The sequence below is a fragment of the Coffea arabica genome, chromosome 11c, assembly GCF_036785885.1.
Source record: "Coffea arabica cultivar ET-39 chromosome 11c, Coffea Arabica ET-39 HiFi, whole genome shotgun sequence".
In the NCBI taxonomy this organism is placed as follows: Eukaryota; Viridiplantae; Streptophyta; class Magnoliopsida; order Gentianales; family Rubiaceae; genus Coffea; species Coffea arabica.
Window position 1 is genome coordinate 21,137,652 of NC_092330.1, and position 26,243 is coordinate 21,163,894.

The 26,243-nt window shown below is 34.8% G+C and overlaps 2 protein-coding genes across 5 annotated transcripts; one reads left to right on the plus strand and one right to left on the minus strand.

The window, feature by feature from the left end:
- Positions 1-4,253: 4,253 nt before the first annotated feature.
- Positions 4,254-4,883, minus strand: LOC113709973 (protein FAR1-RELATED SEQUENCE 5-like). The gene has a single exon (XM_027232821.1). It carries the CDS (start codon positions 4,881-4,883, stop codon positions 4,254-4,256), a length of 630 nt encoding a protein of 209 aa, XP_027088622.1.
- Positions 4,884-7,593: 2,710 nt separating this feature from the next.
- Positions 7,594-23,031, plus strand: LOC113710487 (protein CLT3, chloroplastic). 4 transcript variants are annotated; one of them, XM_072070374.1, is made up of 13 exons: positions 7,596-7,827; positions 7,920-8,052; positions 9,319-9,795; positions 13,027-13,172; positions 14,635-14,672; positions 16,172-16,287; positions 16,935-17,031; positions 17,119-17,154; positions 17,594-17,644; positions 17,726-17,849; positions 18,665-18,736; positions 20,439-20,564; positions 22,517-23,031. In XM_072070374.1, the coding sequence occupies exons 3-13, from the start codon at positions 9,344-9,346 to the stop codon at positions 22,663-22,665; spliced, it is 1,407 nt and encodes a 468-aa protein (XP_071926475.1). In that variant the 5' UTR covers positions 7,596-7,827; positions 7,920-8,052; positions 9,319-9,343; the 3' UTR covers positions 22,666-23,031. The 4 variants fall into 4 exon arrangements, with proteins under 4 accessions (XP_071926477.1, XP_071926475.1, XP_071926476.1 ...); XM_072070376.1 differs by lacking the exon at positions 22,517-23,031 and having other exon boundaries at positions 7,594-7,827; positions 18,667-18,736; XM_072070375.1 differs by lacking the exon at positions 17,119-17,154.
- The last annotated feature ends 3,212 nt before the right edge of the window (positions 23,032-26,243 follow it).

Consider the following 26,243-nt stretch of genomic DNA (forward strand, 5'->3'; position numbering starts at 1 on the left):
ATAGAACAGGCAGGGACACTCACTAAGAGTGGAGTTCAGATATGAAGTTGGAAATCGAATTCCGCGTCCTCGCAATATCCTAAAAACCAAATTTTGAAACTATAAGTTTCTACTCAGTTTTTAAGCTTATAGACATCAAGGTATATCTAATATACTACTAGTCTACTTTTCCTTAGAAGAATCAAGAGTCCCTTAGGTTAAAACTTGACAAAAGTAGAAGAAATGTTTCTTATCGTTTTCCATAAGATACTTTTCTTTATAAAAGGGTAACTAGTATTATTTTCTTGAAATAAGTCGACAAACCTCTTAATATCAATGTTAGAAAGTTACTTTGAACATTTCTTTAAAGTTATGGTTCTTGCAAAATTGTTACTAAAACCATTTTACCTAGAATAAGGTTTCTTGCCGAGCAAGTTTCCCATGCTTTTCACTAGAATTACTAAAACTCGTATTTTGGAACTTTTCCTATAGTTAACTAGCCAAGAGCAATACTTAATGAAAGAAAAGGAATTAATATAAAACTTAGGGTTTTCAAAAGCTATAGAATTTATTTACTATAGCTATCAAGGCTAGTTTGAGCTAAAGGAAATTATCGGGTTGGAAAGTTTTAGGCAAAACACTAGATATTGAGTTTTTATAATTTAATACTAGCTGGAAAATATTTTTGATTAATTTGATCACAGTTACTCGAGTTCGCAAGGTAGAAACGACTTTCACAGCTCCGATTCCGTTTTGAAATCATATTATGGATCAAATATGGCAAAATCACATAGCAAGTCACTAGGGCTTCGTCAATCATTAGCCCTAGATTTCAATAAATGCATTTCTGATAAAAATAAAATGAATGACCAAGGTTTCATCAATCATTAGCACTTGGTTTTAGCAAGCTCAGCTTAAACAAATAAAAATAAAAGCAAGGCCTCCAAGAAATTCTAGCAATTAAATTTCATCACCCAGTAATACTTATAAAATCATTCAAATGGCCAAGGCTTCATCAATCATTAGCCTTTGACAACCATCAATCACTTCCAACCAATTCAATTAGGAATTCAAATCACAGATAAGCTAAATGTTCGATCCAAGTCACAATTTCAGTTTCATGAAGGAACAAAACATTCCAGCAGGTCAGCCTACTTTGAGGAGTTACGGACAGCAGTACACATGGAGGAAAAATATGAATTTCTACAGAACAACGGCCCATGATTCTAGTTTCAAATGCCACTGACGGCACCTTAATCGGATTTTCCTACACCAAAATATAAGCATTTTACTGAGACTGGTCAGTGAAATCCGAAAATCTGGAAATTCATTTTTCACTTGTGAAAAACTCCTTTTTCTCTTTTAAGACCATAAAACTTTTATTCAAACCATCCGTACATTTAAGTATGACATTCATACCAGCATATACCAAGGCAAATAACGCTTAATTCCAGTAAATGGTTCAGCCAAGAAATCATATATATGCTAATCTGTCATCAGCTAAGTATGACAATCATCAATTGGCAATTCACCCACAATTCGAGTGTTTCGCATTTGCATGTCTTATAAAACTTTAAAACAGCATATTCTAGGCATTTCCAATCATTATGCTTCAAAGAATAATTTCACAACCGAGCTAAAACTCCAACTCAACCTTCGGATACCACGAAACAAATTTCCAGCATTTATATTCCAACATTTGGTTCAATCCTTTAGTCATTCAAATTTCCAGCACTACGTTGTTCATGAATTCAATATTTCCTTGGCTAAGACATGCCATTACACTCTCAACTTCATCATGCAATTACTTGGCTAGTCCGTTAACATTTCCAGCTCGAAATTAAGTTTAAACAACTGTTATAATCCTCAAAATTTCCGGTTTTGAACTCACGGTAGTTCATAAGAATTTTCCAGAAATTGTATGTTCTTAATCTAGCTTTTTCCTTGGCTAAATTAGTATTTTGGGGACTCAAATTCAACATGCAACTGCTTAACCACATGATTAACATTTCTAGTTCAGAAATTAAGTTCGATTAACGACGAAAGTCATCCAAAATTCCAGAATTTTCCAACAAGTCTCGGATGAAACATGCATGTAGCAGATTCGGTTTCATTTTATTTTTCTGATCTAAACCCACCAATTAACCACATGCAGGGCTTAATTATCTTGTATTTAGCTAGCTAATCACGGTTATAAGCTCAGAACAACAAGATTAAACCAAGTAAGGTTGCATCATTCCTAATTAGCTCTCGGCAAAATCAGAAGCTCTTCCAGCATTTGCTTAGTCACAATCCAATTTTTTCTTCAGCTAAAACCTTGTATTTTGCACTTAAGTCTCACATGCACAATTGCTGAATTAATTAGCTATCATTTCCAGACCAGAAATCAGTTCGGCAACAGCAATATACATTCATAACTCCAGAATTTTGTGCAACTACTCTCGGATGAGCTTGCATGTGGCGGATTCTATTTCATTTTTATTTTCTAGCGTAATCCAGGCTATTTAACTTCATGCATGACTTTATCATCTTGTTTTCAGGTGGTTAAACACAAATACAAACTCTGATCATCCCACAATTAACGAATTAAGGCTACAAAATCCCAGCTCAAGCTCACGGCAGTACCAATTTTTTTTTCCAAACCAATTTCTGGTAACTTAATCCTTTATCCAAACGTACAACTCTCACATGCATGCCTCTACACAGCCTCATCTACCCAATCAACTAGTTCAAGTCTAAATATTACCTCAACCTGGAGTTCACACGCACGGCTGGCAGCGGAAATAATTTTCCTCCCTTCAACAGCCCAGAAATTGCAGACCGCTATCTCTCTCTCTCTCTCTCTTGCTCTGGCTTGCGGCTGGATGAAGGAAGTTTGGCCTCAAGCTCTTCACCAGCTCACGGATGGAAGGCAGAAATGAACCGCAAGTCACTCTCTTCCCTCTCTAGTTTGCGGACAGAAAGGAAACGGATGAGGAGCTTGGCTCTCCCTCTCTCGGTTGGTCTCCAGTCGCGGCTCACAGCAGAATGGGAAGAAGATGGGAGGCTCGGCTCACTCTCTCTCTCTGTTGTTAATCACGAGGTGAGGAATGGATATGTGGTGGAGTGGTTAATGGAATGTGTATATGTTGGGTATTGTGAGTGGGGTTGGGTCGGTAATAGAAATGAAATGTGTTGGAATGCGAAGTGGGAATTGGAGCCGGCAGCAATTGGAAGTGTGGAGTGTGGTCTGAGGTGAATTGCTGCAGAGGAGATGGAATGGCGGTTTGAGATATGAAATGGAGAGAACGGTATAAGGTGCCGTGGTATTAGGAGCAGAGGTTGCGTGTGTGCGAATTGGTTGCGTATCGAATTGGATAAAATGTGATTGGCCAATAGTTGCGGTGATTGGAATTTGCGGTCAGAGGATTTCGTTTGGTTTGCATGAAATTGTAAGGGCATTTTAGTCTTTTCACTTTGCTCCCTAACCTCAACTTAATTTCTCAATTCTAACTTACTTCTAAAAATTATCTCCAAGCGTGATTTAAACGCCTAATTATACCCTAATATACCTAAACCATTTTTATCGAATAATTATCGATTAAACTTGAATATTAATGTTCCTAGTAATTCCTAACATTATTACCTAATTATTTAAACTATTAAAATCAAGTTTGACCTTAATATATAAATTTAACGTTCTTAATATTCGTTTATCCATTTATATCAAAACTTATTAACTTAATCATTATTAACGCTTAAGATTAGCTATCGGAATTCGAAGAAATTATTTGTTAAATCAATGAAATAATTTACCTTCGAAATATGAATTTAATGAAACAAAACTAGAAATTTAATAGTTTAGCACAATTCTTTTATTTTGCATATAAAATTTATTGGTTTTGGTCTTAACGTGAAAATTCTTATTAGTATTTAATGTTATTCACTAATTAGGATTAATTATTGGAATTCAAGAAATTTTATATAATTAATCTACTCAGGTAGCATTAATTTTAACATAAAGAAAACTAAGTATTTTAGCATTTTATTTTAAGGCGATAAATTATTCTAACTCCAGATGTATTAATTTAGTCTAGCAAAGTCAAGAAAATTCATAACTTGGAAAAATTATATTATTTCTTACATAAAATTGTTTTTACGGACTTATTTGCAGACAAGGGAAATTAATGCTAAAATTTATTAAAGAGTTAAAAGAAATGCAAATGAACTACAAAATGATATTTATATATATATTTTTCAGGGTTCTCACATATTCGTTATCTGCTCTTCACAGTCTAGCTGTAGGCATGAAAAAATGATGGATTCTCGAGTGTTTGCTCTTGAAAATAATTCAACATACTACCTGTTTCTCCATATTTCAAACTCCTTTCCCATCGAGTACGAAGATATCGTTTCAAGTCTTCTCGAGTATATCCCACATTTTCCATCCCACTTGCCTCCTTTCCCATAAGCTCGTAGCTCTGTTTCAATGAAAACCCAGCATCCACGCTTATTTCAGCTTGGAATCCTTGAGCCTCACTCATTTTTCTTTGTGATGGCATCATGTGCGAACATTGAGCAATATGCAACTCATGGTTATGTTCTAAGACAAGGTCATGCACACGGTACTTCATTGTCCCTCTAAACAACGCGATAACCATTTTAGCTCCACACCCCGTTTTCGTCGGCGCTCGAGTTCTCTTTGGCATCACATCACTTTCGTATTTGCGTTTTACACCTTCCTTGCAGCAACTATATCTCCTAGACGTGGTCACACCGTCTTTGTCTTTATTTAGATAGTCTTTGCGTACACTAAAACCCATTTTAAAGGCATATTTGTTGTAAAACTTGTACGCATCCCGTTTACTATTGAATTCCATTCCTAATTCAGGGGTCCCATCTTCTGCCAATTTGCTACAATCCATTACTTCTGCTCCTACCAATTATGCATCAAACACCATAATTTGCAACAGTTCATGAATAGTATGTACATAAACGACAACATAAGTGTATATTACCATTCATAATGTGTTATGTTACACCCATTACTCGTGTACCAAATCCTATTATTCTCCCATCAATATGATTAATGTTGTACAAATACTCGTATATCAAATCCTATTATACTCTAAGACAACGGCATAATATATGTACAAATACAATTTCGTGTACAATAAGTTATACGTATGTAATGCGTTGGTCACATGATGTAAGTGTATTTTAACTGTATGTACATCCACTCTGGTGGTTATATTTAGGTTCCAGGTACTTTGTTTCACTAGACCTTATGTCATTCGTCAATGACAACCGCCGAAGCCAACTCCGCATTTTCTACTGTTTCTATATTTTGAGGGCCCAACAAGCATTCTCTACTCATTGTAATATATTTATTACATCATGTAATTTACTTACAACACCAGGTATACCCATTTATTATTCACATAGGTCGGTCTTTTCCTCTGCTTTACCTCATTCAACTCTGCACCTCCATTTTATACACACCGCATGGTCAGAAGAGAGGGGTAAACTAAGATTGTGTCATGGGCATGGATCAACTATTGGGCGCACAATGATTTACGTCAATTGTAATACAATGCCTATAACCTGTAACTAATTTACAACAGAATGTACATTCATTCACTTGTTAAATGTGATTTTGTTTCTCTCATCTTTCCCTAATTTCTTTCGACGGTTTACTTGAATACATATCCCTAGGTCTTCCAATAACTACTATCCCATTATAGTTCATCACTGAAAAGCTGAATGCTCACAAACACATAGATACGGTACAACTTTACTATTCTTCTATCATCTTCATATCTAATTTCATCCTTCATTTAACAGATATGCATTTGGGTGACAAATGATTGGCTACAGTTAGTTACATGGTTCAGTTACGTTACCTTAGTCTGCTAATACGCTCTACGTTTCACCAAACTCAGAGAGCTCAGCTGCTTCTGCTATTAAGCTGAAGGACAAGAATTTCCTCTGTTTGCTTCTACCTTGCCGCCTGCCTTGTCAGCGTTTAAAATGGATACAACATTTGTTGACCCAGTAGCCGAAGTCTCTTCTCAGTTTCTCGGTAAGTTTCTCGAACGGAAACTGAGAAAAGGGACTAGGTTTTATGAGAAAAGAAAACTGAGCTACGAGTTTTCTGTCAACTCCCTACCTTCAGACGGAGCACGCCAAGACTTTTCCCACAATTTTGTTTTCTGTGGGTCATTCAAAATTTCAACTTGCTTTTCAAATTTTGAACTCAACCGTTTGCTCCGTCTGATTCCGTTTGGAATCAGAAATTTTTTTATTTCGAACGGCGTCGTTTTTACCCTTTCTTAAGCTTTCCTGACGTGGATCATTTTTCTCCTCATGTTTTTGCTTGTGAGAGGGCCGTTCAGGAGCGGTCGGCCTGACGACCGCTCCTGCCCTGTATCCCTTGGACGCGGGGCAGGCAACTTAACAGTATAGTATTTTTTTTTAACGTTTCACAATTCTAAGTTAATTGTTTGTATATCTTTATAACGTAGGTGTGACATTTTATTATTGTTTATATGAATCTCATACATAATAATTACATACATATTATAAAGTTTTATAAGTATTCAGGTAAAATTACACATTATCCAAAAAATATTATACCATTCAAAAGAATTCGTGCCCTTGATCCGGATCTGGAGGTCCATTTACTCGTTCACAAGGGCTTTTTTGCATTTAATCCTTTTAACTTTTGGAATAATTTCAGAAACCTCCCTTGAGATTTTTAATAATTTTAGTTAGCTCTCTTGAAGTTTTAACAATTTCGCATACCTCACTTGTTATTTAAAATGATAATACTACCTCTTAAATATTTTAATGAAATTCCCTTATTTGGTATTTTTATACTTAGAATGACTTTTAAAATTATTTTTTATTCTTTTCCCTTCTTGTTCCTTTTTTTAAAAATTTTTGCTAATAAAACTATAAAACTACCACTATTACCTTTAGTTTCTATTATAACCAAATATCGAACTAGTGATTTTTTTGATAAATTAACTTTATATGCAATCCAATGTTTTTGCTGATTTTTGTTTTCTATTTTTTGGCATTAAAATTAACAATAAATCAAAAGGAAATTACCCAAAATCACTACCAAATTATAATAATCTCACAACTCGAAAAATTCATAAACTCTAAATGAATTATTTCAATATTTTCTTTTTTATCTTATAAATTTAAATCCATAATAAAATATCATCAAAAGTATTCTATCATAGTGATAAAATAATTATTATAGTTATTTATCAAATAGTAGGTATGGATATGAAAATTTTGGTACATTTTCTTATAATTATACCAGATAATTTTATAATATTGAAAAGTAAATTAAAACTCATTATATCAAGGTATTTTTGAGTATTTACTTAAAAATTTGATCAAGTCAATATTATTTTAAGATTTTATTACTAAAACTATCATATTAGAAAAAGATAGATGTAATTTTTCAAACTTTAAAGGAGTTCAGGAAAATTGTTTATCCCTTAACTTTTTTCTTTCTTTAGTATACTTCAACATGAAATCCAATCCAGTTTCTTTAGCATGCCTTGGAACGCAATCCAATGCAACGGTAAATAGTTTTAAAAGAGTTGGTGGACCCGTATAAAAGAATTGGCAACTGGAAACTGCTCCCAGGTTGCCAAGGTGGCTACGCAAGATTTACTTCGCTAATTATTTCAGGGCTGCTCTCTGACGTGTCATTCATGATGCTGACGGCAACCAGCACTCCATAAATTGCCGACAGCTATTCAGATTCCCATTTTGGGAGAAGAAGGCAGCGAGAAATGCGCCAAGTCCGTAGCCCCAAGCTCCGATTACCGTCAGTCCCCGCCGGCGCCGGTGAGACCTCCCTGCACTGTTTTTTTTCCCATGTGTTAAATTTTTATCTCCTGAAGCTAACTAATTTTTTGTCATTTCGTTTTTGGGTGAAGAACAACTTTTTGGAGCCAACTTTCAGCATTGAGATTGCAATTTGATATACAACTACTTGCGAAGCTTTAATTGCTTCAGAGATTCAGATTTTGCTGGATGCGAACTACTCGACCTAAGATTGTAGGAGTACAGGTAAAAGGGGAAAGGAATATCGATTTAAATGTATGAATTTCGTGTTTTCTGCTACTTTAATGTGCTCATTGTTTAGTTTTTTAAATTTTAGACCAATGAGATTTTGTGTTGTAATATCCGGTGCCAATTTTCTGCTAGTTCTGTTATGCTGCAGTTTCTTTGTCCTTCAGTTTGACAAAAACTATATAATTTGTTAAAGTAATTAAATGCATGAATCAGCTCTAAACTTTGTTTAATCTCGTTTAATTATTTTTTTAATACTTATTTAGTTGATTTAAGGAAGATTTATTTACCTGCCAGCAATGAATTTCTTGTTCCTATTGTAATTGCAATTTGGAGATATAGATCAAGTTGTTATGGATTCATAATTGATGTACCATGCAGTAGTCTAATGAAACAATCGTGATATGGCATAATGGGTTGTGCGTGCTTAACAGGAAGACTGCTAATTGTATGGTTCAAGATGTGCACCTAAAATTTCATGGTTCAGGAATTAAGAGGGACGTCTGTTAAATATACAAGGTGCTATATCTGATTTGGAATTTAGATGTTTTTGGTTTGATAGCGTGGAGAGCACATAATTTGAATTTGTTTGATAGTTATGTTGAGTGTAATGAATTTGATGGTGCTACAGCCAAGTTTTTTTTTTCTCAAGAACTTGGATGCAATATGGATATTTTGTATCTAGAAGTAGGATTGCTGGGAATAATCGGAATTTAACGTTTCGATTGACAAATTTGTTTACCCAGAGGAAAGAGCTTGTTCGAGAAAGTTTTGCCCTAAATAGGAGTGAAGATTTATGCCCCAGCTGTTACATATAGCAAATTCTAATGGGTTAATTGTGAAAAGTATTTTAGATGCTACCTTAAATGACATGGATATTTTGAAAGGTTTGTCATTTCAATGTACAGGCAACTAATACCACATGAATATGTTCCAAACATAAGTGGGAAATGGAATCAAATAACCATTCTGTCCTTCCGATTCCCATTAAGCAAATGCACCTCAAACAGAAATATCACATGAATATGTTCCAAACATATGAATAGTGGCAACTAATGCCACATGAACATGTTCCAACCATACGTTAATGGGAAATGGAATCAAATAACCATTCTGTCCTTTCAATTCCCATTAAACAAATGCATCCCATATATGCATGTCTCCATATCATGTCCTTTTTCCAATTGGATTTAAAATTTGAAGCAATGAAAACTTTTTTCTTTGTGTGATATTGGCATTAAAACTTAGGGTTCAACCACGCAGGTACCAGTCTCTTTTGATTGACACTATGTCGGCTTGTTGCCGACTGATGGCTTGCCGTGCCGTGTCAACAATTGCAACCCATCATATTCCATCTCCACAAATTCCCATTCATCTGTGCCAATTGTCACGTTTCCCAACAATTCATCAACATTATATACAGCGTAAGATTGTTCTGACATCGAGGCAATGGGTGATTGAGGCAGTAGGCAGTGGAGGAACTGGACCGGATATTGGAGCTGCTGATGGTGAAATACATAAAAATGGGAAGCGTTGTTGTTCTTATCCAGTTGAGGAGGTGGAGAAGGGGAGTAAGGAAGAAGAAAAGTTTGCTAATGGGAAAAAGGATGGGATGGTGAAAGTTGTGGTTGCAGCTGTAGCTACAGTGGTGCTGGGTGTAGGAAATCGAGTTCTCTATAAGCTTGCTTTGGTTCCTCTTAAGCAGTATCCCTTCTTTTTAGCTCAATTGGCCACTTTTGGGTACTTCTATGATCTCTCTTCCTTTAGAATTGATGATTAATGTTACAGCTTGGTTTAGTTCAAAAGTATATTTCTGTTTTGTTTGTATTAGGTGTATCAGCATGATATATACTTGTGTGGAATAGAGTGAAAAAAAATTGTAAAATTGTTTATCCACCTTCAAGGCAACTCATTGTTTATCCTAGGAAGAAAATTTTTTCTACTTTGTTGACTATTATTTTTTGCTTGATTACTGAATACAGCTGAGGTTTTTCTTCTGGGGATTTTGTCAATTAGTTTAGTTTAAAAGTATACTAAAGTTTTGTTCGCATTATGTGTATCAGCATGATATATACTTGTCTGGAATAGAAGGAAAGAAAATTGTAAAATTGTTTCATCCATCTTCAAGACAACTCGCTGTATATCCTGGGAAGAAACTCTTTTCTACATTGTTAACTATTAATTTTTGCTTCATTAAATATGGCTGAGGTTTTCCTTTTTGGGATTTTATCAATTACTATATTCCAATAGTGTGAAAGTAAAATTTGTTGACATCCATCACAATTTGTCATTTCCCACACACTTATATTTTAGTGGCCATAAATGCTTGCACTTAGAGTTAAGAACAGGCACGTTAGTGTCAGAGACTTTCAATTGTTGCATGATTCTACCACCAAGTGATGCGGTTGACATTCCATGCATAATCAGCTAGTTTGAAAATTTAACCATGTCCTAGCAGCCAATATTGGGAAAAAAAGAAAAAAAATCTTTCTCCTCGTTGCCCAATATATCAGGTCTACTTGCCTGCTTATCTGCTAACTATTTGGTTTGAGAGCTCAAAAGCCTAAACATTTAATCTTTCGCTATATAAGCATCTATTAATTTGATAAATTAAGTGCAAGATATCCACAGTTACAAATATGAACGTACAAGTACTTGCCTATGTATGAATGTCTGTTTGTGGTTGTCTATGCCAAATATAGATATTACTCTGGCCGTTCAAGCATCAAATAATATTGCTGACCTTTAATATTATTTTGGAATGACGTGGCATGCTAAGATGAGGACGTTAAATATTTGTTTGTCTGGTTTTTCTAAATCAAACAACTGAAATACTTTTGGGAAATCTGCATAATAGTGGATAACTTTGGAAAGATTATAACTATCATTCCTTTGGAGTTGTAATATCGAGATTGTTTTCTTTTTGACTTTACCTTTAAGGCAGAATGTATTTCTCCTTTCGCTTTATCAGTATGTGCAAGAACTTAAACTATTGTTTGAGAAAAAAATTATTGTCACACGAGACATATGCTATTCATACTCAGGATGCTTAACAGGTACAAGTAAATATATGTTTTTCTTATATGAATAGTCTACTGAGCACTCGGTAGTGTTAAATGTCAGAAGGAGAAAGAAAGTTTGTCTACAGGTGGATCAATCACGTTAGAGTCCTCTCCTGGTTCTAGTAATTAAATTTAGTAGATTGTCTTTTTATCATCTTTGCTTCATGCTTTGGAAAGAAAACTTTTAAGTTATGAACACTCATTACAAAAGCGATGCTTTTCCTTTAATTACATGTCCAGCCTTTAATAGTTGGATTATGCCTACTTTTGTGTTATAGACTATGATACAAGAACTTGGTGACAGCACCACGGGATTTCTTCTCTCTTAGTTCAGTTCTGTGCAGACAATGTTGGATTAGAAGCACGATATCCTAACTTGTCTCTCTATATTTTTCTACTTGTCCTGCTTCCTTGGTCATTCTTTTGCATTAGCTTATCCTTTCCAATCAGCTTAAGATATAGATATTAAAGTTCAACATTGACAAGGATTTAAGAAAAAATTTAGTTACTCTCAGTATGCCCCAACACTATTGTCAGCCACGTTTAGGATAAAAATAAGTGGTAAATCCTGAAAATAATCTACTTGAACAAGCAAGTCTTAGAGTAAAAGAGCTTTCATATTGGAATTTCTTTATACTATTGTTTACTTCTGTTAGTGATGGCATGCTATTGTCAGACAACTTTTTCATAACTACTCAAGCTCCAAATGATTCTCTTAGTGACCCCTTAGATCAGATTCTTGAGTCTTATTTTCTGCCCTTTCATCACTATTGATAGGTCTCTCCTGTAAGGCTTTCCCTTCTGAGAGAGTTTGAGGTCTTAGCCTCTCAAGCTTGCCTTCATTGTGATAATAAAATAACTTCCGTTAGCATCTTGATATCATCTATCACCATTAGAATATAGTCATAATAGTCTCAAGGAATCAATCCTGATAAGATTTGACAATGGAGTTTCTTGTTTCTGTTCTACTAATAGCCAGCTAAAAGAAAGGAATAGAGTTTTGTTTGACAGGGTGATGGTGAGGTGTAGAGTAGGACTATTGCATGCTTGAAATTAGAGCCACTATCAAATTAGGTTGTTCATCATATTAAAGTAAAGTTAGTAATGAAAATCTTTAGTGTTTTCCATCCATTGCATTGAGAACTTCTCCATTTACTAAGCTACATATGCTGTTGGCTCAAAACTCAAGTTCACAAATGGCAGTAGTCCTCCCTTTATTCCAAATGATTGATATGTTGAATAACATTGAGCCTCGTTAACAGGTTATTTATGTCACCTATAATACTGTAGGTGCCTGTTCACATCAAAGTTTTCCTGTTCCATTTTGTGAACAAGAGTTACAAGTAAGGTCAGTTTGAGACAAATTATGGAAGTCTAGAAGAGCGACGATTATGATATTTTAGGATAAAGAATAAGTTAAGATGACAGAAGAAGTACGAAAATTGTCACTAGTCTTTGGACATGTAAATTTTGATACCACTTCAGAGTTTGTATAGCAATTAGTGAGGAACTACATTATCTTTTCTCTCTTCTCTGTAAGTTCCAAAGAGAGCTGAAATGTGGATTGACTTGTAAGGTTGTTCCATTTTCACATGGATGTCTCAAATTTGGCAATGGAAGCCATCTTCTTATTCAATTTAGGTAAATTGGTGCATATGCTGCCCTTCTGGTTGGTTTTCCCTTATGTTATTTTATGTCTTTCCTAGTCAGTTGATATTTAAATGTTCTAAGAAACATGATAATAGGGCTGGTTCTTATGTATCCATAAGTTAAGTATATTTTCAATTTTTAGGTCACACTCCATTTTTAGGAGAATTGTAAAATCAATGATCTGCGAAGGATGTTTAACGTGTTTATTGTTGACCTTGTATTAGACAGCTAAACTTTCTTTGTTTCATTTGCATAACAGGTACGTGATTGTATACTTCTCTATTTTGTTTCTCCGATTTCGTGCTGGTAAAGTTACAGTCCAAATGCTTGCTTTACCAAAAGCTCCTTATCTCGCTGTTGGTTTGCTAGAGGCTCTTGGTGCTGTATGTGGAATGGCAGCTGGAGGTATGGTGTATGTATTGTATATGTATCTTTCTTCCTTCCTATTTTATTTGCTCTGTAAAATCAATTAATGAAAGCTCTTCACCTCCAGATACTTTTGTTTGAGCGTGGTCTTACTTTTTCTTACGAAGAAATTACTTGGAGAAATTAAATTGCTTCCTTCCTTGACTAATAGGTGTGTTGTACTAGTTAGTCAGTAAGACAATGTAGTGAAAATAAACCATGAAAATACGGCATCATCCATTGTTTTGACTCGAGTTGGAAAATTTAAAACCTTGTAAATGTTTTGAGGACTCAGTTTGTTCTCTTTTCTGATTCTGACGGTACAGAACTGCAGCATTTTGACTTACCCTTGTACAAGCAGCTTATAAACAAGAAACTAAAGAAGAAAATCATGAAGCACTGATCAACAGTACATACATTGCTAGTATGGTATCTCATCATATGCTCAATTCTAACCAAACGAGGTTTTATGTTATATGACTCTGTTTTAAGCATATTCAATGCCACTTCTACATCAAGAATCGTAGAAATAACTCTGTTTCTGTATTCTTTGTAATTGATTATTGAATTGAACGGTCAGTGACAGTATAAGTGCAACTAAGCAGTAATTTGACGGGTAATGTTAATTTACCATGTTTCATGTATAATGTGCACTATATGAGGGATTATTAATGATTAAGTGGACTACCAAAGGACTAAAGGCAAAGTGGGTCATAAGTGTTGGCTTTTTGAACTACCTGGGTTGTTTGTTTAGCATGTGCACTTAACTGGTAAAACAGTAGGCAAGAAAATTCTCTGGTGATAGTACTTATGATAAGCCTTTTTGAGGGGTAATTCCGAAAGTCTTCCTCCTCAGCCTTTTTTTTTTTGGGTAATGTCATGATTCACCTCTCAAAATTACATCATTGGTAAAGCACCATTGTTGGAGTCTTTTGAAGTAGTAATTCACAAGAAGATTGTTTGCTAACAAGAAAAATAAAACTGCAATTTTGCTTTCTGCTATGTATATACTTTTACATTTATGGTGCAAAATTCATCTAACATAGCCTTCCTACACTTATTTAGATCATATTGTTGGAATCTTTGATGTATGTCTTAGTAAATTTAATCTTCAAGAATTGGTAATTTGTGTGAAGTAAACTGAGCTAGGAATTTGTATTCATGTGCTCTTCTGAAAGTTTTCAATTACTCTGCTATACTTTCATTTGATTAAACATACATGGTAATGTGCAAGTGTTAATTGAACCTTTTTATTTTAGTGTATTGTCGGAATCTTTGATGTATGTCTTAATAAATTTAATCTTTAAGCATTGGTAATTTGTGTGAAGTAAACTGAGCTAGAATTTGTATTTCATGTGCTCTTCTGAAAGTTTTCAATTTTACTCTGCTATACTTTCATTTGATTAAACAGCCACAGTAATGTGCAAGTGTTAATTGAACCTTTTTATTTTATTTGAAACAGCTATTCTTTCTGGGGCAGCCATTCCCATGTTATCCCAGGTACATATAATTGACAATGTATCTTTCCCCTGTTGTATTATTTCTCTACTGTACTAAAAGTAGATTGCATCCTACCCCTTGTACTGAAGTTTCGATGAGATACTGTTTACCCTAACATTTATCCCCTTCCAATTGATGTATATTAAATTTACAAGAATTGCTTCCTACCATGCCACTGGATGCTTGTCATAAGAGAATGTCAATAAAGCTAAAGTGTAGGTAAATTCATTGATTGGTAGTAACTAAAATAAAAGGAAAAAGAAAAAAGTAAGTGAAATGATTACCTTGTATCTCTGGTTAATTTTATTTTTATTTTTCTTATTTTCCTCCTCCCAATCATTCATTATCCTGCTTAATTGTCCTCACATTTCATCTTCTAGTGAAGGCAAAGTCAACTAACAGAGACAACATGAAGTAGAAATGATACACAATGAAAATGAGTGAGTTTTGAAAGTACAGAAACATATATAACACGGTTAAAGCTGAAATGTTAAAAAGTGGCAAGTAAAGAGGTGAATTGGTGGAAAGTAAATCAAACATCTTTGAGCAACAATCAAAACTCTAAGCACTTTCATTAATGCAACTTTGAGCATGTCCAAGATCAAATGTATAAAATTAAAAGAATGACATAATGTCTTATCTCACTTTTGTGCTTCATTTGTAAGATGTTAAATATGACAGCAAGCATTTCATGTTTGTTTTTTTAATAATAAGTATATCATGCAACTAAAAGGACACATTTCCTGTCTAGTATCTACATTATGACTGAAAATATATCAAGCTTATCCATGACAGCTTCAGGATTTGACTGCATGGTGCCAGAGATCATGCATTAAAGAAAGAATTAAAGTTACTTTTGTTATCTGATCCAGTTATACATGATGTAAGGTGATACAGTAAATTTATTTGATATGAACCACTTAGAGGCAGACTTGTTTATATTTGTAGGCAGGTTAGCCATTTCATATTTTCTTGTACTCCAAAAATTCATTTTCCTAGGTCTTATGCTCTATTGACACCTGAATTAGTAAATAGAGCATTTTACGCTATTTCTTAGCCATTGTGTTACCTAGAGAAAATACTTTGTAACCTAGCCATATTCATTGTTGTCAGTTCCTATTTAGAACATTGAATTCATTGTCTTCCTATGGCAAGCCATGGATTAAAACTTGATTGAAGATGGTGTAAGAATTTGCAGACAAATAAACAAGTAACTAATTCTGTACTCAATCTAAAATCTGCAAAAAGATTCTGAGAAACGTGAAAGCTATTGGTTTGAGTTTCTTTCTTTAGCTGTTTACAGGACCTACAGTAATCATTTGCCCTCAAAATTGCGAATTAGCAATAATTCTTTCAATTATCCATAATGGTGGATTAAAAAGTTGATAAAGTAATTTTAAGGTGAAACTTGTGTCTTTGATAATATGAGCAGCATACTTCTTCTATTTTCAATGATAGAAATTGGAATCTAACCTCATTATCCATTCATAAATTTGCAGAGCTTTCTTGTCTGGCAACTTCTCTTGTCCTTCATTTTTCTTGGTAGAAGATATAGATTCAACCAATTACTTGGGTGCTCTCTTGTAGCTGCTGGTGTGATAATAACTGTTGCAAGGTAAGCAGCATGGTTATCCATTTGTAGAATATGTGTTAACTGGAAAGTTGATTAACCCCTTTTAGCATCTGGAGCTTGAATTGTAAGATGTAGATGTTTAAAGTTTTAATAGATCCTTTTTTGAAATGTAAATGCGGTCTTGAATGGTAAGTGTTACTCACATATATTCCTTTAGAGCAGGGTGAAAACTCTGTCGTAAAAATGTTTCTTTTGGTTCAATTTTCTGGGCTTTCAGTTCTCTGTTGCCCAACATGATTGAAATACTGTTTATGGAATTTTGTGTTATATGACAATTAAGTCTCTGCTTGAATTCCAGGAAAAATGGTACATGAAACGATGTTCTGAATGTATTTTTTTTTCCAGTTCTTTGGACATAGCTGGATGACTTTAAGATAGGAACACACCAGATTCTGATCTCAAAATTTTCAGAAGATTATAATTATTTAATGATATTTATTTGCAGCCTAGCGTATCAATTACATACTATGCGCAGTGAGAGGAGTCGTGTAGTTCTTTTGCTCTCTGCAATCAGTTTCTGTAGTATAGCTTTGTTCATGCTGTAATAATGTATACCTAACTTTACTTGATCAACTTATTCCTGTGACTAATGGAAAAAGTTTTCCCCCCCATTTCTCCTTCTTTTGCAGTGGATCGAGTGCCGGTTCCCTGATGGAAGCTGGTATATTTTGGAGCCTTTTGATGATTCTTTCTTTTTTGTTTCAAGCTGCTGATACAGTCTTGAAGGTTGATAACTTGCTTTATGGTTGTTAAACTTGCCTTATGTTGATGGTTGTCTACCTTTCTCTTACAGGCTGCGGTTTTTATTTGTAGGAAATAATTTTTTTAGAATCTGCTAAGAGGTTAAAGGTAATTACTCTGAGAGCATTAATGCTTTTGTGCTTGTAGTCTTGTTATACACTTTCTTTGAACAGTAATCCAATTATTCAACACAATGAAATTGACTTTTAATCATTATTTTAGCAAGCATCAATGTTAATATATTCAGTTTTGTCAGTATGGATTCATTATTAAATAAACATTATATCATGGTGCGTCTCTCTCTCTCTCTCTCTCTCTCTCTCTCTCTATCGCTCCCTATAATAGCATTGGGTGCTTCTATTTAAGTAAAATATTCTGTGGCAAATGAAAATGGTCATTTTGTGCAGTTTAATGCTCTAACAGCAAGACGTATTATAAAACTCTAGAAAGTAAGTGTTAGTCACCCATATGTAATCTGTTTATTTGGGCGGGTATGACAATAAACTTGAGATAACCTAATAGTGGAGTCATTCCATGCTACTTGTAGGGAGGATCAGTGGATCTCTTTGTTGTGAACTCCTTTGGATCTGCATTTCAGGTGAGCATTTGCATGTATTGGGCTGTTAAAGGTTGTCAATTTATAGTAGAAGCGTAAAAACATTCTTATAATTTTATGCAGGCAGTTTTTATTTGCCTTCTTCTCCCTTTCTTGTCGAAGTTATGGGGTATTCCATTTGATCAACTTCCATTATATGTTAAAGATGGTGCAGCTTGCTTTCTGAACATTGGCACTGGATTAGGTGGTAAGTTTTTTTAATCTTGTTATCAGCATCCCTTCTCAACAAATATGATACCTTTTATTAAATTATAATTGTTGTTCAACTAGCTCTTTGTACTTCTTTCTGTGACTCTTTATATCATGCATGGATATTTACTTGTTCCCATATTGCTTGCTTGCTTGCTCTCTCTCTCTGTATGTGTTTGTGTTATGTGGGCTAAGTTTGTCATGAAGTAATTCAACTACATATTTTCGAAGCTTAAAAGATGCTAAAGGTTAAATTTAAAGTGCCAGTTAGTCAAGAGAGATGCACGACCATTATCGTCATAAACAAGATTAGAAGTGAAATGTAACACATTTGACATTTTTTTAAATTGTTGAAGATGTTGATAGATATAGAGTTCCAAAATTTAATAAATATATTGGAAATTTTGGGAATGATCAGGACATTTTGATGAAATCCATTCTTCTATTTGATGAATTTTGAAGTTCCAAATTTAATCTTTAAATGAAACCATTGATTATTCTTGGACACTATGCCCTTGCCCACACACCGCCCCCTGGATTTTAAATTGCAAGATCCATGATCATACCTGTGTATATTATCCGAGATTCTCCAAAGTATCTCAAAGTTTCTAGAATTAACAAATGAAGGTCTCAGATCTGTAGTTGTTTCTCACTTTTGCATTCCCAATGACTTACATATACTTGAGGGGATGTCCTAATTCTCAATGTATATTGTCTGAGACTCTTCAATTCTATTAAATTCCACGCCTTGACTGACTGATTACATCAAATTAATTATTGTTCCTGTGTTTTACATGTCCTAAACTTAATGAGAGGCGATAGTGCGGCAATTTCTGACTTTTCTTCAGTTACAAACCTTTTCGTGCCAAAGTTTCTTTAATGAAGGTATTCTCATGGTTTCTTTATCTGTTATGTGCAGTTTGATCATTTTATGGTACATATGATACCTTTTTTGTTTCTTATTCTACTCTGTCCTTTAGAGTCTCAAAACAATTGAGGAACATTAAAAGTTCATGACCCTAAAATTCTAACTTTCAGAGTTCCTTTATCTGACCCAAAGTTCTATTGCCCAGTCCAGAGAACATTAAGCTTGCCCAGTGGCAAGTCCACTAAATTTACTCAATTCCACTGGGCCTGCTGAAGCCCAAGCTGAAGTTGAAGAAGATTTATGAATTATTTATTTGCAAGCCTATGATTTGATAGAAATTTTGTATCCTTTGCCTTCCACAGACTATTATTAACTACCAAACACCTGATTGCCTGCTGTTAAAAGTTGGCTCTCTTTATATGATTCATCAAGCCTATCTGAAGAATTCATATTGCTAGGCATAGATTTAGCTTTTTAAAGTAGAGATAGAATAAGAAAAGGAAGACAATATGTGCTCTTGTTTTATGCCTCTCCTTTGGTCCCAAAGATTTCGTCACATTTAGGTTTGGCATTGAGTTTAAGAGAAGTCTTTGGGTAGTCAAATTTCCATTTGTCCACATACGTTACATATAAGATAGAATGAATGACATTTGGGATGCAAGGTTAGTGGGACTGAAATAATATGTAATTTGGATGTCAACTGATTCCTCTGAGCTTAAACTCGATAAGTCTTTGTAAGTTAAATAATTTTGAATGAAGGTCTTCCTGGAGATTGGACCATAGAATTCTCCCCCCCCCCCCGGGGTCTCTTAAAAAAAAAAAGCAATATGCATTAATTAACATGTGTGATTTTATATAATCCTTTTTCCTTTATTTTTCATTTTTTGTTTTTTCATTCATCACTTTTCCTAGATTTGACAAAGAATACACCCTGTAACCTTTCTTAACAATTGTTTGCTCAATCGACACTTTGCAACTTTTTTATTACTACAAAAGATCTACCAAAACTAAACTGGTATATAAGTTGCTTAATAATATTTAGCTGTAATGATCTTAGTTTTAGTTATAGAATGATATATTAACAAACTAAATGCCTAGATGTTCATAAGTTGTTTTTGTGCTTACGTGCATTTTTATGTATGCGAGTTGGCATACTACCTGAGGCCATCAAATAAAAGCATGGTCAGACCTTGGACAAGGAAAAAATGCCAATATAAGACCTTGTCAATTTAATTATTTTACTGGTGATGACACTCTAAATCAACTTGTAAGAAGGGACATGGTTAAACTGGGTCAAGGCATGGAGAGAGCATTAGCATGATGCTTCTGATTTAGTTGATTCATTTATTTTAGCATGAAGGATAGAATTAATTTGAGTAGTTCTTATTGAATCAGTAAGATGATGAGTAGGAAATGCTGAAGCTTGATTTCTAGTGTTTCAACTATTGATTAACTAAATTGAATGTTAAAACTTGCAGGCTAAAGGGCAGAAAACCAACCATTTGTACAGGATTTACATACGAATGCATTACGTAGTTGGCATATAAGTGAATAACAACTCAAAAAATGACACTTAGTGTTTGCGTTTTGTAGTCTCTCTATTTTTTAACCCTCCTCGGTTCCTTCACTTCACTTTTTTTCTTTTCCCTTTTTTCGCTTGATTGCATTATGCTCCAGAAAATGGATAGCTAGTTTTATCTGTTTTTTGACTTACGGCAGGATGTGATGGTGCACCCCTACTGCCACTTCTCTTTGTCATTGTCAACATGGGTTACAATGTATCATTATTGCACCTCCTGAAGATCTCATCTGCAGTTGTATCTTGTCTTGCATCCACAGTTTCAGGTATATTATTTTTGTTCTTAGTCAAACATCTTGTGCCTGGTAATAGCTAAGGAGCTACCAAGCTAGTTAATTTACCAAGTTTTTGAAACTTGTTTAATGGTGTTGACACAAAATGCGAGTGATTGTTTCAACCAAGTCATGTTTTCTGTAAACAAGTTTTCACAGGTTGTTTAACATTGTTGAGACGATATGCACGTCATGATATCAACCAAGTCATGTTTTGAATGATGTAGACACAATATGCAAGTCATGTTTATTGCAATCGGTCAAATCTGTTACAATGAGTACGATCTAAAGAGCTACCAAGCTTGTTTGTTTACCGAGTTTTGTGAATTTTGTTTAACAATGTTGCTAGGATATGCAAGCCAAAATTGTGGTTGGGTTCCCACAATATCAACTAATCAAAAATGAATTAGATGAATTTAAGCTTCTAAGAATTTGTAGCTAAATACTCGATGCCATGGGATGCTTGTTGGACTGACCAGCTTGGGATACTCTAATAGTGTATATCATTCTCCAACCCACTGTACATGTCAACCATCTTCTTCTAAAGTAGCTGATGGAATTGAAGACATGCTGGCATGCTCGTTAATTTATTTGTCAGGCAGAGATTCATGATCTAAATCCCAATTACACCAGGAGAAGATGCTATTAAGATTTACTTGTGTGTATTTAAAAAAAATAAAGATAAACCTGTTTCATTTCTGTTACAGAGAGAAAAGTACAGACAATGTGTTAGAGAATCTCAAGCCACTTGTCCCTTTCAGCAGCTTTCAAAAGAGTGGGTTAGGTGAATGTAGGAGTTGATTTGTGCCATATTTTGAGCTCGATCCTAGTTTTGATGAAGTACGAGAAGGATCCTGGCCTCAGTAGCTAGGTGGTAGCAGCCCAGCTCCAATTGGAGTTAGTACAACTTCATGCATGCCACAAGTGTTTAGGCACATTCATAGATAGAAGTTTAAGACTGCTTTTCTTGATGTCTGAGGTTTTTGTTTACCAATGCCTAGGCTTGAGAGGATTAGGTTGTGCATATCCTTCTATTGACTGAATTATGGTTTTCAGATTATGGATTTCAACTTACTGATCATTGGAAATTATGGTATTTGGCTAGGTTTAGAGGATTTTCATTGTCTGATGGAAAGGCAGCAAAATTTTATAAAACAAGGACAAACAATAACCATAGTGTTTGATAAATTATAACGGAAGATCAGATCAAAAGATAGATTTGAACAAGCAATTAAGTCGGATGAGCAAAATGGATGTAAAAGTTGACAATTTCATTTAACTTCGTAAATTTAGTTGCAATAGTGCAGGCTTTGTTTTGATCTGATAATCAGGAAATAGCTTACATTAGTCGAATGACAAATAGTAGGACACAAGAATGCATGCGGTTATTTACCGTTATATGCAATAAATTTTTGTACATGGTTTTGGCATTATGAACTACAATTGCATGAAAGTTCTGTTGAATCACACCATGTCAAATTGTATGTTCTTGTTTTATCTCTAGTTTCTTGGGCTTTCAATCAGCAAATATGAACCTTAATTTCAACCAGATTGTCTCTTCGGTCTCTTTTGCGTGAATGGTGGCTTGTCCTCATAATGAAGACCACTAAAAAGTTAGTTAAGAGCTTGTTGCCTTTATTCCCTGCTGTAGTGTTATAATCACAGGAGAAGATAATGATTCCTGAATGCATCTTTTCCCTTCCTATTACCGATGTATAAACCTCCAGATGAGTATCATATATGTTTGCTTAAAGAGCACCCACTTATGCTTGATATCTTTTGGGGTTTTCTCATATTTTTCAATGTAATGTTTTCTTTACACAATTGTTTAGATTTTGTTCAGATATCACTTGGTAGTTCATCCTCTTGTCCAGGGCACTTTATTACTTTCCCTTTTTTTTTTTAAATATTTACAGTTGTGCAACCAATTTTTTCCCTTTTTGCAGTGCCCATATCTGTGTTTCTGTTCACATTGCCGCTGCCATATCTTGATGCTGCAGCCTCCCTTCCACCTGGCTTTATAGCAGGTGCTATTACCCTTGTTGCGGGCATGTTTATTTATTGTTGCAAGCCATCTATCCGTCCCACAAAATGACATCTTCGATGACCCAAGATATATTATTAAAGCTTGGTGCATTGGAAAGGTTCTTAGCAGTAGAGTATGTTGTTATACAACCACATGAAATAAAACTGTTGCATCAGGTTCAGTCACCAAGAATTCATGATGCGGCTTCAGTGATCGCCATTTACTTTCATCGGCAAAGCAGTTGGCTCGATTCTTGAACGCTTGGCCTAGGACCTCCATTCAAATTACTAATTTTGTTTGCTGTGCTGCAGTTGTACGTCATTTTCTTATTTAAGCTTAACCTATCGTATCGTTGTGTTGGCATTTGGTTTGTAGTTGTACGATGAATGTGGGGAAAATGAGCGTTTATAAAGGGATGCTTTTCCTTTTGCACTATTAACATTCTTGTTTAATTGATGATGCCTCTTTAGTAACATACCATATTGAAATGACAGGTTCCTTTATCGCAGGACAATATTGCCTTCATGCACTTTCTGTAAATTTTGACAGAGTGCACTTGGAGCCTCTTTTAATTTAGAAGATACATTTCGATTAGTTTATGTAGCTAATCTGTGCACGCAATCTACATTTTTTTTACATTTACTCTGTGGTACATCAGGGAATAATAGATAATTAAATTTTGTGACATTAAGGCTTTAATATGTTCAATGGATCTAGCGTTTCCATTTTCACTGAATTTTCAGTGGTATTATTGCTTGAATAGAATTTTAAGGCTAAAATTTCTGTGGTATTTTTTCCTTGATTACAATTTTAGGGATGCATTTTTTCATGCCGTTTACAGCTACATTGGCTGAATTTGCATTTGGTAATGTAAAATCAGTAATTTGTTTACTACCAGTCCTTGGAATCCAACCTCAAAAGTGTTTCCACAACACATTTTTCCTGCTTCCTTTGCATCCTTCTTTGACGGATGTGTAGACACCAAATTTTTGGTGTAATTTCTTTTACTTTTTATTCTCATTTGTCGTGGTTGCTTTTAGTTTTTTTTTAGTTTCTAGTTTTTATTTTTATTTTTAAGTTTTAGCGTAGAAAAATCATGAAAAAGAGAAAAAAAGGAAAATTGTTCACAAAAATACGTTCAAATTCAATCTTTTGGCATTTTTGGTTTATTTTCGTTAATTTATTTTGGAAAAAAGGAAAAAAGGAAGAAAAATGATGGAAAACGATGAAAAATGAAAGAAAAGATCGAAAATGGTAATTTTGTTATTTTTAGTTTGTTTATTTTGATTAAAATTGTTGTTTTATTATTATTTAGTTTTATTATTATTTTTGTTAAATTATTAAGTTTAAAAAAAAAAAAAAAAAATAGAGCCGCGGCATGCAAGCTGCAATTTTTTGCAGTTTGCAAAGGAGGACTTGTGCGGCTCCTTAAGCTGCAAATATGGTGGCAATGTTTTAAGGGTTTAGGAGGGGGGTTGATGATATAAAAGAGCAAGAGGAAGGCAGCCGCAACAGAGGAGAGAGGGGACGGCTGCAAACTGAAGAAAATAACACAGAGAAAAGAAAAACGGCAAAAAGGATCGATACACAGAGGGAAAAAGAAGAAAGGAATCTGGAAAAGGAGGAGGGTTTGGGAGAGCCAGAAATTTAGAGAACGAGAGAGAGAGGGGAGAGTTTCTGAGAAGGGGGTTTCGTTCGCAGAAAAACAGGGGGAGGTTACGGAAGCAAGGGGGAGTGACCGAGAGAGGAGGGCGGCGCATGTAAAAAGTCAGACGGCAAAAACAAAAAAAAAGGGAGAGAGGGAGAGATTAAGGGAGGAGCGAGAGAGAGATTCTGGTTGATGGCGTAGGAAAAGAAGAAAGCTACGGAGAGAGGTTTTGAGTGGACAGCTAACAGAAAGCAGGAGAGAAAGAGAGAGAGCTCGAGAGGAGGAAAGAACGACCGATGAAAGCAAAGCTGGTTGACATCTGGAGGAGAATCTGGAAGGCTATGATCTGAGGAGAAGAAACCAAGCAAGAGGAAACTAAGAAAGGAGGGGCGACTTCATCAACGAAAGAGTTCCTGCATCAAGCAATTCTTGGGTTTTCATTTTTCAGAAGCAACGTGTGAGGTAAACCCGTTCTGTTTCTTATCATTTCAGCATAATCCTGTGAAAGTTTGAGTGCATCGCGGCTGCTTCTTGTTTCTTTCCTTGTACATGCATCTGTTAGTTTATTTGTCTATGGTTCCTGATACTTTTGAGAAATTTGTGAGCATTTGAAAGCTTTATGGCAATTGGATGTTCAATGATTAGATGATTTGGCTAGAAAGGCAGTAACTTTCGATGAATCTAATTTCAATCTGTCGCAAGTTTCTTCCTTTTCTGCATCTTCCTTGATTAATGACATGTTTGAATCTTCGGGAAATGGATGATGTTGTTTGAGTGATGTGACCACAAATGGGCTGAAACCATTACAGTAATTTTTGTTTACTGTGGGGGTTCATCAGAGTTTCATTTTCGCATAAATAGATTAGAGTCGGATGAAATTGTTGCAGAATGTGTCTGGGTGCGTATGAATGTCGAGTTGCTGTAATTTTTGTTTTGCTTGAAATTAGGGAATGATGTTTGATCCAGATTTTTAGTTATAGCAAGGAGGAACTTACGCATTCACAATAAAAAACCCAGAAATCTGGTTTGCATGATGGAAATGAAAAGAAACGCCGTGGCTGGGATTTGTTAAAGGCATGAGTTTCTTTGCAAGCTTTTGCATGAGTTCCCTTTTATGTTTTGCTTGTTAGATGTTAAAGTCCTATACTTGTTTGTTTAGGTTAGAGTCTGTATGTTCGGTTAGCAAAGTTTTGATCAAAATTTGATTAGAAACTTGAGTCAGGAAACAGAATTGCAGCAGCAAATTTTGATTTGAATATGAGTTGGAGTGGACCTGAAACCATTTTTCTTTCCTCTTGCTCTGTCTCTCTCTTACATAGTATCTTGGCTGTGTATTCTTAAGGTTTAGTATGAGCTTGGATTTTAAATCTCTCTCCTTGTTAAAGTTTTGTTAGCCGTACCAGGTTGCTGGAATTCCTCATGCTCTAATTGTCTGTCGAGAGTTTCTTTTTGTGGCAGAAATGTCTTAGTACTAAAGTTGCTCAGATTTTGCTTAGTTGTTGTTCGACCATCTTGGTGTTTGAGTCTACGGGTGTCATGTTACAAAATGGGAGGATTGTATGATAATTGTATGTGGATGTGTTTATGTTTGAAAAGCTGGTTTTAAAGTGCCGAACCTTTCATATAGGATTTTTCAGCATTGGCATGATTGTTCTTCTATGGTTGGATTGTTTTGAATGTTAAACTTGTGTGTCATGATGCTAAATTAGTTTTCTTGGGGGTTTGGTTAGAGGGCTGTGACAAAAATTGGTGTTGAGTTCGATATCCATTTGCATGAAATAAAAATGGCCGCAAGATTGAAAAACACAGCAGGTTTCTTTTTTTTCAGTAACAGCAACTTAGGGAGATCAAGTTGTGTGTTGTGTTGCTTGACTCAAAGTTTGGGTATTGTTTGATAGAATGTGTCCAAAGGTTGCATTAGTTCTTTGCCTAAATCTGGTCGAAGATGAAAATGCAGTAATCTTTGAGTTGGTTTGCAAACAGGAGTGCAGCAGCTTTT